We start from the raw sequence: 14,100 nt of genomic DNA on the forward strand, positions 1-14,100 counted from the left end.
AAGGGTACTGTACTTCCATTTACAGTAGTTTGTGTATTCACTGTAAAATACAAAAAAAACAATGAAACACTGATTTTAGTTGTATTTACATACAAAAAACAGTTAAGCACTGTTTTTATGTATTGTATGCAATACAGTACTATAAGCAGTAGATAACAGTTAATCACTGTAAATTCAGTTTCCCACTGTACAATTTAAATACTGTATCACTGTGATTTAATATTAGCCATCATTAAAAGAATCACTCATATTCTAAAACCCTGCAATCAACTGCAGACAATAAGAAAATTGTTAACAGTTGTTTATTTAAAAACATTTGGTAAACAGGAATGACAAAACAGGTACAACATAAAGGGATAATTGACATTGGACAACATGCCATTATGCCATCCAAAGTTAACGAACATTCTGTGTTTGTAATTTTTAATGGCGTGAAGTCTATTATCTGCGTATTCTACTGTTGCTAACTTTAATTACTGACTTAAGAAAATTTTACAAAACGAGGCTATTTTATTACAAGTTTTGTAAAGTTACAGAGCAAACTGTTACTAGTTCATTCACTAGTTCCACATGACTGGTTGCTATGGCAGAACAATAACGCAAATTGATACAACATGGTCAAAAAATTTAACTACTTTGAAGCTGTGCAAATAACTGATTATTACCACATTCTAAAGAGTAATAAATAACACTATGGCAATACTGAAATAAAATAAAATATTGAACATTAAAAAAAAATTAAATATTTAACATTTGCATCAACATTTAAAACAGAAAGGAAAATAAACTTCCCCTGCCACTATGGCCTCTTGCATGCCCTGACCTTGGAGACCTAGAATCCTAGTTGGAGCCCTGAAATTAAAGAAGAAAACACATTAGATCAGCTGAATGGTTTCGAAAATGGTAAAACTCAACTGTTTAACTCTGGGGGAGTTGTAAAATGAGCCTATTTCCAAATAAAGTGGAGTGCTCTTTTAACAAATACAACTTTTTATTTTAATAATGTAGGCTACTAGTAAATAGTGAAATGAACATTTAGAAAGATTTATAAATGCTGTAGAAGTGCAGTTTATTATTAGTTAATGTTAACTAATGTAGTTAACAAGTTTAATAAATGGAACCATATTGTAAAGTGTTACCAATTTGTTATACACCGATTCAGACGACTCGCGAGTTCAGTGTTGGACAGTTGTTTTAACCATTCATTAAATGTAATCGGTTCAAAAGAGTCATTAGTTCGAGAATCAGACATGTCAGTAGCGGACTATGGCACGCGTTTTATCCCGGGAGTTTAGGACATTGCACAAGATTTTTGTCAACATTTCATCACTGGATAGTTTTTTGTTTGTTTATTGAAAGTGTTTTTATTTCAGCTGATGCGGAACAATTTTCAGAGTACATAAGGCAACGTTTTATTTAGCACAATTCACACCCAGCGGTAATTCAGGGGAAACAAAATCTCTGAATGCTCGACATGAACTTCGGTCTTCCGATCTTTTACGATCATGTCAATTCTCAATTGATTTTGATTAATATTTAGATTTACATTTATGCATTTAGCAGACGCTTTTATCCAAAGCGACTTGCAGTGCATTCAGGCTAACATTTATTTCCTAACATGTGTTCCCCTGGGAATTGAACCCATAACCTTTTGCACTGCTAATGCAATGCTCTACAACACTGAGCCACAGGAACATGCCTGAGGGAGCGAGAGAGAGCAAGACAGTTTGACGACTGTGAGAGTGCGTGCGCGGCCAGGGCTCTCTGCTCGTTCTATCAGTAACATGCGCCCTGTCACAAGTGCAGCAGTCATCTACATCACACCATTCAAATGGCTTTGGCGGGACAAAAATTCGTTTTGGCGGCTGAGAGAAATGGAGGGTGAGTTAATTATTTTCTTTCAACACTATTTTTTTTTTTTTTTTAAATGAATAATGAAACGCAATGTGGCAGGCAGCCGTTGTTGATTCTGTGGCACGACACCACGAATTAGTCTATATGTGGGAAACACTGATTTTCAAGTTTTATGGCTTTATGTTAATAGGGCTGGGCAAAAAAATTTGATTATCGATTAATCGTTTTTTAAAATGTGGTCGATTCAAAATCGATTATTAGGGACCACGAATCGATTTTTTTCCATATTCAGGGCTCTAATTTCGGCGTGGTATTATGCGCATCATTTTAATCATTCCCGTTGGTCTCCCACTTATAATGCGGTAAATTCCTGCAAACACTGCTTCACTTTAGCCTGTTGGTTGAGTATATTAATCCACACAGATTCTAAAAAAAAAATATCACAGAAATTCAGGCCCTGATATTTATCTATCACCCAAAAGCCGGTATTAGTTTTCCTACACTGTTCATAGGCTTGCAGCCTCCATGTTACAGCTAATGCTGTGAGATTTTATGTATGTAAACAGCATCTCATTGGGAACAGCATCTCATGAGCATATTTTTGTGCTATTAATAGCTCTTTTTATTATTAAAAGCGTCCCGCTTGGGAACAGCATCTCATGAGCCTATTTTTGTGCTATTAATAGCTCTTTTTATTATTAAAAGCGTCCCGCAATTTAGCAACAGTAGCTAGACTGCATTTTACAACAATCACTGAATGCTGAATCTGATTCTGTCGTTACGTTTAAGTTGTAGGGAAAAATGAGAGCGTAGCCTACTGCTGCAAAGGGAATTAAGTTGCGCTATACAGAATGCAGCTATAGTTTTTAATCGTTTTACCTCAAATATATTATTATTATAATCTTTGGAAGCCAAAATCTAAAATAAAATCAGAGTAATCAAAAATCTGAAGTGTAACCAGGCTATGTTTGAATGTTTAGTTCTGTCCTCCAACGTCACTCATTAGGGCTGTCATGTGCGCACTGTGGAGATCTCTCTCTCTCGGACTGCGAATAGCAAAAATGCATCACAGACAAACGGTTTAATATTATGGTATATAGAAAAGGTTGGCGAAATAAAACGTCTTTATAGCAATAATAACATTACGTGTATTTTTCCAAGTACCGACAGCAGAACCGATAACGTCCGAGCTTATCGATACAGCGGTCTTTCAAAATTCAGCCCCGGGGCCCGTTTAATACCAGCTTTCGGTACCCACCCCTACCCAGCCCTATATGTTAATGGAATATTTTATGAATGAAGGCGTGTATCACTGATATTAGTAATATAGCTACTGATGTCTCGATGAAAATGTTTAAGAATCAGTATCAGTTTTGCAAAAATGAGAATCAATTAAAATAAAATAAAAATCCATATTTTTTTACCCAGCCCTAATAAATAAGGTAACAGTTTATGTTTTACTTACATATATGATTTAGTCAATCAAGAGCAATCAACAAGTCTCTCTCTCTCGTCAGTTAACGTTGATAAGCTACATTGTCTTGTTTGACTTTCTTTGCCATTTACATCTGACTGAACTACAAACTTTCCAATGACGTTTGGATAAATGGATGCGCTTGACTAGCTCACGCGTCTGTCCCGCTGCACGCTCAAGCCACAGCACGTTTTTCTCTTATCAGCTGGCGCACCAAAGCAATGTGTGTTACTATATTTCTTTTAATATTTCACTAGTAAGATAGATTTACTTCATATACTGCCTTTTTTATCCCCATTATACCCTCTGTTGTCAGTGTTTCTTTTTCTAAACACAAACACTATTTACATGCCTGGTATCGGTTGTTGGTATCGGAGTAAAAAAAAATCATTTTTACGAGTACGAGAACATTGAGCTTAGTATCGGCCCGATATCGATACCAGTATTGGTGCATTCCTAATAATTATTATTATTATTATCAAATTATGATTAATTATATTAAACCCACAGATACCTATATTATTAATTGTATTATAATTATTATTAAAGCTATTATCAGAACCTCACCTGTATCTAGTCAGTTAGCAAATAGAACTCCGTGAAGTCCCTGATGAAGGAGATGACATGGGGGTTCATGTATGAAGTCTTCCGCTTCACCACTCTCCCAGTCGTCTTGCTCATCTGCTCCTTGGCAGTGCACTTGTTGGAGTCAGGATTAATCCTGACTAAAAACCTATGAACATGAGTATAGGAATTAGGCGATGGGACAATATGCGCACATTAATGAATAACTGTAAGTGCAGTGAGCAATGTAGAATCATACATAAAGGCCAGCTGACAGAGGCATTTCACATCTCAACAGGAGTTAGTCAAGGCTGTCTACTTTCTTGATTACCATTCCTCTTCGAAGGTTGACTACATCATGCGGCCGACTAGGTCATGCGGCAAGCCACTGACAACAGGCGCAATGGGATCCAATAGACCCCATTTACACAACTGGATGACCTAGACTTTGCAGATTATATCACATCACTGTCCCAAAAACACCAACAAATGTAAGAGAAACTGAGAGGGGTAGAACAGAAGTCAGCTGAGACAGGTCTCCACATTAGCACAACGACCAAAGTGCAAACAGAAAGACACTGGCCAGCTTGATGGTTAACCACAAGAATGGGCAAGGCAAGAGCTGCATTTGACACTCAAGACCAAACTACGGCTATTCGACTCAAGCATTAACACCATACTCCTTTAAAGATCTGAGACGTGGAAAACAACAAAGAACCTCCTGAACAAGCTACAATTCTTCAACCAGAAGATATATTCTCAACATCAGATGGCCTGAAAAAAAATGAAGAATTAGGAGCTTAATTATTCCCAAAAGGTTTTATGTAAAAAATATAGTGTGTACTAGGGGTGTGACGGTTAGTATATAACCGTGAGACCGACGGTTATAGTTGAACACCGTCATTAGAACTCTATAACCGCCAAAACCGTGTCATTAAAATATTTTTTACAAACATTTTTTATCAAAAATTATTTTCATTTTTTAGATAGGATAATCAGATGCACAATATATCGGGAGACATGGTTTTTACCACTTAATGAAGTTTTGTAAATCGTCAGACATGATATTTACCACTTCATAAAATTTTGCTTTGTAGAAAACCTTTCTTAAAAACGAATTTCGTTTTGTACAAATTTTATCTTAATTTTAATAAATGTTTCATCATCCAATTGCATGTATTTTAATAAATAAAAAGCAAGTTAAGCAGACAATGATAACCGTGACATGGAAGCACCAGCGCGCCGCGTTCACTTGCACTGCACTGTGAACTAGAGCACATCTCATCATAAATGAAACTCAGCGTAGGCCTATGCCTCATACTCTAGCATTAAATATCTTTGCTGCATCCTTTCTAGAACAGACAATGGACCATAGACCGCAAAACAAGCAGCGGATGGCGGGCGGGTGCAGCTTTGAAATTTGCTCTATGATTTCCATGAAGCAAAAAACGAGGACGGAATCTCGAAATCCAGTCATGAGAATGAAACTTGCATTTTAATATGGACAGTCATGGAATTTGCCAAAGTTAGCATAAAATAATCAAATCAAATATCCATATGGACCAGTATCTGTAAATGTTAAGCCGCAAAAGTTGTTTAAAATATAAATCCGTGTTCTGCGCGTCTCTGTGTGAATTAATGAATGGCAGAGACGTGCAGGTTTGTTTACTACATAGACTGAAGCGCATGACGCTTGCATTAATTTCAGCATCTGAGCTTCAGAGTTCGCTCTCCTTCAAGCGATCTGAACTTTTCAGTTCATCTCAATGGACGCACAGCGCACCTGTATTTGATGCTCTGTAAACTCTTTGTGAAGGCACATGACTCACCGTCACTTTACTGAAAGCGCTGTTTCTCACACATGCAAAGAGAGAGAGAGCGAGAGTCTTACCACGCTTAAACAACACCTTACATGTAAACTATTCTTTGTTGTCTTCTCCTGTCAAAATAATGGATTTAATTTAGAATTATTCATATTCATTTTCGAACAAGCAGAAGACATACCAGTTTCTCCGGTAGTGGGCGGAGCTAATGGGCAAATGGCAATGTCTTTTTTTTTGCGGCTCGCATCAGCAAAGCATTGCATCGCCATAGACCCCAAAACAATCAGCGGATGGCGGGCGGGTGCGGCTTTGAAATTTGATCAAAAAACGTTGGCGCGGATGATGAGTTTTGTGACAGATCTCCTTAATAAATGGAAGTCTGAAATCTCTGCCCCATACCGATCAGAGCGCGCGCTGACACGGAGTTAACCCGCTATCTCCAAGAACAACCAATTGACTTGGACCCCCCCCGACGGTTATGTTATGAACCGTCACATTTGACTCACGTCATAACCGTCATCACCAATTCTGAAACCGGCACACCCCTAGTGTGTACATGCCCAACAGTCCTCCTAAAGCATTCAAGTTGTTAGGAGGCTTCAACCTACACTATTTAGATACTCAGATACTTTACATAATAGGGCTGGGCCATAAAACATTAATTAACAGTCTTGCTATTTCTCCCTTCGCGCATATCAATTAAAATTGATATTACCATCAAAATCAATTGAGAACTGACACAATGATAGGTCGGAAGACCGAAGTTTCACGTGAAGCATTCGGAGATTTTTTTCCCTGAATTATCGCTGGGTGTGAATTACTAAAATAACGTTGCCTCATCTTCTCTGAAAAGCGTTCAGCACATTCAGCTGACATAAACCACACTTTAAATAAACGACAAACACTATCCAGTGATGAAATGTGTTCTGTGTTAACACAAATCTTGTGCGATGTCCTAACTACTGGAATAATCACACGTGCTGTCACTGCGTCATGATAGGTGCGCATGATAGGTGCGCATTATATTTTCCTCCTTTTTTGTCCTTTGCCAATCACACCTATGAATCAGGGGAAGGTTAAAGGATTAGTTCAACCAAAAATGAAAATTTCCTAATCATTTACTCACCCCAATGCCATCCAAGATATCCACGTCTTTCTTTCTTCAATAGAAAATAAGTTTTTTGAGGAAAACATTTCAGGATTTTTTTTTTCATATAATGGACTTCAATGGCAAATAACTCAGTTGGTTGCTATTGTTTCCTCAAAAAACTTAATTTCTTTTCCACTGAAGAAAGAAAGAAATTTTCATTTTGAGGTGAACTATTCCTTTAACTTTAAAATACATTTTTTTAAATGTAATATATTTTTCTCCTGTTCCTTATTTTAAATAGGTCATAAAAATATCAATAATTATCGATATCGACCAATATGAAACACTTATATTGTGATACAGTTTTCAGTCGCCCAGCCCAATTCCATAACATTTTAAATAGGAGTGTCAAAATTTATCGTTTCTACGATTCAGATGAGGACGATACGGTATCGGCTCAGTAATAGACCATAATCGATTATAATGTACTGACACTTTTCTGACGTCATTTGTCGCGGTAGCATACAATGGCAGAGGGAGGCGAGACGCGAGTGCGAGTAATTAAAGATGCTCCAACTACTTTTAAAGCCTACATCTGGGCACATTTCAGCTTTTATGAACAACCTGGTAAGCACATCCTGCAGAAGACGCACTGTGTGCGCTCATGCCACGCACAAATAGAATATGCAGGAGGTAATACCACTAACTTGATAAACCACGTTAGCCGTTTTCACCCCGAGCTGTTAACGCCTGGCAGAGTCTGACCCGATGTTCAAATTACTATTATTCTGTGTTGTTATGCGTGATTATAAATGGATGATCGTAACCTTCAACAGCGGACTCAGCGACGGTTGATGCGTGCATCTTTAATGGTAACATAATACACCGATTAATAAACACTGCTTTTAAATGAATATTTCTTTAAAACAATTTATATGAAAGATTTTTCTTTTCTTAATGGCATAAACAAGCTTTACTCCCAACTGGAATGTCACTGTTTGAACAGGCCAGCACACACACGTGCGCACACATCACTTTTGAAGAAAAATGTCAAATTGAGAATGCGGTGCATCGCGATGCATTGTGATATCGAATTGAACTGAATCGATGACATGATAATCGTAATCGAACCGAACCGTGAGACCAGTGTCAGTTCACAGCCCTAATTTTAAAGGGAGAAGATGATTTTGAACAGCTTTTCAATTGTCAATTTGCTTTTACACTGCAATCAAACTATTTAAGATAAAAAAATACCTCTGAACAAACTCCAGTGTTGTGCTGGCTTCCACCTGATACTCTAGGTTGAATACATAGTAACAGGCGAAGAGAGCGGCCAAGGCAGTGGTGAAGTCTGCCATGTGAGCACCAGGTGGGATTACGACCCTCCCCTCGATCGACAGCATCCATTTTTTTGCAGTCAGTATTGTCTCTCCTTAGTAAAGACAAGAGTCATCACAAAAATTATATTTCATAGCAATACATTCTATAAAAGATTTTCTCCACATAAATTATTGTAAAAACAGGGCAGGGAGCATACATATCTTCGAAGCAGTGCATTAAAGGGTTAGTTCAGCCAAAAATGAAAATTATGTCATTAATGACTCACCCTCATGTCGTTCCAAACCCATAAGACCTCCTTTTATCTTCGGAACACAGTTTAAGATATTTTAGATTTAGTCCGAGAGCTCTCAGTCCCTCCATTGAAGCTGTGTGTACGGTCTACTGTCCATGTACAGAAAGGTAATAAAAACATCATCAAAGTAGTCCATGTGACATCAGAGGGTCCGTTAGAATTTATTGAAACATCGAAAATACATTCTGCTCCAAAAATAAAAAAAATTACGACTTTATTCAGGATTGTCTTCTCTTCCGTGTCTGTTGTGAACGCGACGGTTGACGTACGATGCTGCTGACGTGTTTTCTGGTGCAACCAATAACAAAGAAAACACGTCAGCAGCATTGTATGTCAGGGGCGTCACTGCAGTGTTGTGAATGCGCTCACAACAGAACCGGAAGAGAAGAAAATGCTGAATAAAGTCGTAATTTTTGTTATTTTTGGAGCAAAATGTATATTCGATGCTTCAACAAATTCTAACTGACCCTCTGATGTCACATGGACTACTTTGATGTGTTTTTATTACCTTTCTGGACGTGGACAGAAGACCGTACACACAGCTTCAATGGAGGGACTGAAAGCTCTCGGACTAAACCTAAAATATCTTAAACTGTGTTCCGAAGAGGTCTTACGGGTTTGGAACGACATGAGGGTAAGTCATTAATGACATAATTTTTATTTCTGGCTGAACTAACCCTTTAAAGGATTATTTCACCTCAAAATGAAAATTTCCTAATAATTTACTCACCCCAATGCCATCCAAGATATCCATGTCTTTCTTTCCTCAGTGGAAGAGAAATTAAGTCTGAGGAAAACATTTCTGGATTTTTCTTCAAATAATGGACTTCAATTGTAACCAACGTTTTGAAGTCTAAATCAATGCAGTTTCAAAGATCTTTGAAGTGCTTCAACGGGCTGTGCAGGATCCCAGCTGAGGATTAGGGTCTTATCTAGCGAAATGATTGGTCATTTTCTAAAAAAATATAATAATAATTTATATACTTTTTAACTACAATTGTTAGGATTGAGCTGGGAACTACATCAAGTCGAAAGGTTGCGCTCGATATCGCCGGTGGAAATATGCAAAGATGGCCGGCGAAATGGAGCGCGACCTTTCGATGTGAAGATTTAGTTCCCAACTCAATCCTAACAATTGAACTGCATTGATTTGGACTTCAAAACGTTGGTTACAATTGAAGTCCATTATTCAAAGAAAAATCCAGAAATGTTTTCCTCAGACTTAATTTCTCTTCCACTGAGGAAAGAAAGACATGGATATCTTGGATGGCATTGGGGTGAGAGTAAATTATTAGGAAATTTTCATTTTGAGGTGAACTAATCCTTTAAGCAGCAATAACTGGTTTGGTGATAGAAAAACAATGAGTGATACAGGCATAGCAAGCAATCTGAAATAGCAATCACGACATTATAGGTGGCTACTAAAGATGAGAGATTACTCCACATAACTTAAGTTTCGGAGTGACTGTGCTGTTACTGACTGGTGCAGAAGCAGAGAATGACACAACACACATTCACTAGTGTTTTCCAGAAACTTTGCTTTGCTTGTGCCCTATACATTCAAAGGATTAGTTAACATTGAATGTGAAACTTACCGAGCATGATGATCCTTGGAGTGACTGGGAGAGACAGCTGGGCCTCTGCGTCTGCGGGAGTGGTAGTCTCCTATGCCAGCAAAGATAAGTGTTACTTGAAACAAGGTAGGCTGTATATTATCTCTAGGATAGAAAAAGCTTTTTGAAATTTGTTGATAAGGAAGCAATGAGCAATGGTCCTTTTTTTTGCTCTGAAGGTTTGTGAAAGGTTTACACAAAAAATTAACTAAGTACCACAATATCTTAATCAATTACAACACTACATCAATTTTCTCTTAATTAAAATATTAATTAAAATATCGTGCTCACAGTGGACAACAGTGACTTTACCCAGCATTTACCCAGGAATTGAGATAGAAGCTTGCACCAAGTGGGTTATATTGTGAGGTGAGGTCTATCAAGGAAAAAGTGCTCAACCACCAATAACATAAACCTGACACAAACCTGTATTTACTTGAAAAACTGGAGGTTCGTCAACCTGCATTAACAATTCTCACTCTAATCAGGGAAATGAGATACAATTGTGTACAGGTAAATGTGACAGTTAATTGTTGAAAACTCCAAATAAAAGATTTAAATAATTAAGGAACTTACATCAGCAATGAGAAAAATTGACTCCTCTTGCTCTTTGAAGTGTGCCAACATCACAAGCATCGCTGCTAGGCCATCAGATCCTTCTCGGTCCTTCTTTATGGCTTCCTTCAGAACAGCTCTTACTTCTTTCCTCCACTTTGTAATCTGACTACTGAAGAAATCCAGGAGTCTTTTACCCTTTTTGTCCATATCTTCATTCAGTCTTGTGTATAGTTCAACATTGGTGAGAGTGGTGAAGTGTGACAATAAAAACTTCTGTGAAAAGAGAAATGGCCACTCTTTACCCACATCCAGAATGCTTGGGGAAGGCTTTGCGTTGATGTATTCCCGCTGTTTGGCATAAGTGATTGCCATTAGGTCTTCTACCCTTCCTCTCTCAGCGCCCTTTATTCCCTCTCGGCTGAATATATCAATCATCTCAAGCTTCTTTTCCTCTAATGATGCTGATGTTTCCCCATCTGGATAGTCCGCTGGCTGCCAACGAACACACCCATAACTGTCGATTCTTGCACATGTAGCTACTGCTGGCTGGTCATCATCACCATCCTCATCATCTCTCTGGGTGCGTTTGTGCTTCCTCAGACGGGAAAGAGAGTTGCCTCGATTCAAATATTCTACTCTGGTTTTGAGCTGATTTATAATGCTGAAATACCCACATCCAATTAGCTCCCCCTCTTCATTTTTGTCTAAAAAGCTATTTGGATATTTTTGAGTTATAGCTTTAGCCACTACCACACACTCTCTGCGAGTAGGGTTCAAGGAACGCTCTCTCATCGCATCAACAGTGACTTTTATCAAGTGTCTGCGGTCATCCGGAGCTGGCCTCTCACCAGCATCTACTGCTCTTCTAAGAGTCAGCCTCACTTTGTTCCATGGCACCTCAAAACTGTTCACCCATGCAGAGATGGGACTTATAGATGATATGGGGCATGTGCTGGAATAGGCAACTGACAGTGGCTCAGACGATGAAGGGCTCAGCTGAGGATTTGAAGGACCTGCATTACACACTGTGAAAGCACAGAATAGTCAGGTGAAAATAAGGTTTGACCCTAGAAAAAAAAATCTAACAAAAGGTTTCTTAGTGGTTTACAATAGTATCAGATGTACTTAAACTAAAACTTAAAAAATAAAATAAAATCAAAATGGTGGCCGTCAAGTCCTTATAGGTAGGTCAATATAGGGTTAAACCAACAAAATTTATATAAAATGTTTTTTTGTTTTGTTTTTTTGGATTCTGGTACAGTTCAAATAAACAAACTATAAAAAATACTAAATAACAGACTAAAATGTATTTAAATCTGATCTTGGGAAAAGGGTAATTACAAAAATGGTAGTCATGGCTTCATCTCAATTACTAATCAGCCTAGATGGGTGATTTGAGGTCAACTGATGGCATACAAGAAAATTATTTTACATGTTAACATTGAAATATTTTTGATGATGTGCTTTTTTTCAGCCGCATTGCAGGTGTATATTAAAATCAATGTGTTTAAAAAAAGAGCAAATGCAATGCATGACTATGTGATCTGCATGGATGGGGGAATATGGGCAATATCTTAAATGCTGTTTTCAATTGCAATGCGACCACTATCCTTCTGTACTGTATTGCACTGTTCTTACATACTTGGGCCTATAATCAAGTGATTAGGCTCTTTGGAAAGCTGTGGGTCTGTAGTTTTGCATGGAATAACTGTATCTAGTGCAGAGACAGCATTGCAGAGGCAAGAATATAGTTTTTATTTTTCCCGTATATACCATCTTTTATTTTTATTTTATTTTTTTTTTAAAGCAAATTTGGCTTTATATGCTGCCATTAGCAAACAGCAAACTGCACATCCAGAAGGGCATTTATTGCCGTGGGGGATTTCAATAATTCTAACCTCAATCTGTACTCCTCAAGTTCTATCAACATGTCACCTGCCTGACCAAAGGGGACAGAATCTTGGACCAGGTATACACTAACATCCACATATAACCACTTTTTTTTTTTTTTTTTTTTACAAAATTATGATTGAATGATTGCGGATTTATTTAGTTATTAATTGTAGCGGATCAACTAATATATGTTAATTAAAATAACTAATCTCACCTTTCAAGGAATGAATAATTTTTCTGCACTGAATGGGTGTGAGCAGATGTTTGATGTCATCTTCTTGAATAAACTGCAGATCATCTGGTCCTTCAACACCTACTTTCACCAACTCATTGACTAAAGTTTCAAGCTTTGCTTCATCTAGCTGTGGTAGCACGGCCTGTATTGCCTTCTCAATGGAGTCCATTACTCATTCTTCTGAAACACAGAATGATGCAGAGCAACACGATTAAGACCAAATTGATTATATACAGAAAGAGGGTAATAATCTGCAAGGTTCTCTACAGGCTGTTGGCTTTCCACAGCCTGACAAGGGTGTGGCACTGAACTTTCTTTTTTTATTTCTTTTTTTTTTTTTTTTTGCTCGAAGTAGTGATGGTAAAGTTACTTACTGATTTTCTGGAAGTCCCGATAAGCAGTCTGTGAAGGATCCGCGATTCCAAGATGGAAACTCCGGCAGAGGCCACAGGTGGGAAAAATACATTAACGTTAAAGCCTGTGAAAACGTCTCCGTCGGAGCTCTCAAGGAAACGTTTTCGCTGAATTCCTCTCAGGCAAAAAGTGAAAGATATCAACACAAAGACGAAAACAAAATAAATAACTTTACAACCACAAGACAAATCCGTGTATAAAGAAACGTAAATTTGAGTAATAGTCTGTTATTAACGGAGCTTAACGTTAACGGCTGCGAAGACGTCTCCGTCGGAGCTCTCACGGAAACGTTGTCGCTGAATTCCTCTCAGGCAAAAAGTTAAAGAAATCAACACAAAGACGAAAACAAAATAAATACAAGACAAAGCCGTGTGTAAAGAAACTTAGATTTGAGAATTAACGGAACTTGTCTGTCACTGACGACGAGTCAGAAATTCAAGTGCTGCTGCCTCTTTCGCGCTTTTTTCCCCCACAGATTCTAGATCGTTCTAGACTGGGTAAACTCCGCCCACTCTGGCGCTTTGATTTCGCCAAACAGCTCTGGAAACTTGCACCTTTATCTCGCCTGCTTCCGAAGAAAAAAATATATATAACACTGATGTTTGTAAAATAAAAATCCCATGGTACATATTTATGAGTTAACCAGACAGCCCCAATTTTGGCAAGTAATGCACATGACATAGCCTACCCAAAATAAAAAGGCTGCTGCTCATAAGTCATTCTGAATAGACACATAACCAACATATATTTACAAAGCTTGAGAGTTTTGGCTCAAGTTCAAAACTCAAAATTAATCAGATGTTATTAATATTGAGAGATATATAAGCTCAAAAATAAAAACAACAAATATTAAGATTATATTTATTAAATGTATACAATATTTAAATATTAATATACATAATTATGTGAATATACTATTGCAACTTATAACCAATGGTCATGCTTCAGT

The 14,100-nt window shown here is 37.7% G+C and overlaps 1 protein-coding gene and 1 long non-coding RNA gene across 2 annotated transcripts; both read right to left on the bottom strand.

Moving 5' to 3' along the window:
- Nucleotides 1-530: 530 nt before the first annotated feature.
- On the bottom strand, nucleotides 531-8,230 carry LOC127934762 (uncharacterized). The gene is made up of 3 exons (XR_008147882.1): nucleotides 8,060-8,230; nucleotides 3,896-4,061; nucleotides 531-852 (listed from the first exon to the last, which is right to left on the bottom strand). It is a non-coding gene; the product is annotated as an uncharacterized LOC127934762 (long non-coding RNA).
- Nucleotides 8,231-9,763: 1,533 nt separating this feature from the next.
- On the bottom strand, nucleotides 9,764-13,244 carry LOC127934117 (uncharacterized). The gene is made up of 5 exons (XM_052531281.1): nucleotides 13,112-13,244; nucleotides 12,717-12,917; nucleotides 10,628-11,634; nucleotides 10,034-10,103; nucleotides 9,764-9,777 (listed from the first exon to the last, which is right to left on the bottom strand). The coding sequence occupies exons 2-5, from the start codon at nucleotides 12,904-12,906 to the stop codon at nucleotides 9,764-9,766; spliced, it is 1,281 nt and encodes a 426-aa protein (XP_052387241.1). The 5' UTR covers nucleotides 12,907-12,917; nucleotides 13,112-13,244.
- Between the last annotated feature and the right edge of the window lie 856 nt (nucleotides 13,245-14,100).

The sequence above is a fragment of the Carassius gibelio genome, chromosome A18 (genome assembly GCF_023724105.1).
Source record: "Carassius gibelio isolate Cgi1373 ecotype wild population from Czech Republic chromosome A18, carGib1.2-hapl.c, whole genome shotgun sequence".
Lineage (NCBI taxonomy): Eukaryota > Metazoa > Chordata > Actinopteri > Cypriniformes > Cyprinidae > Carassius > Carassius gibelio.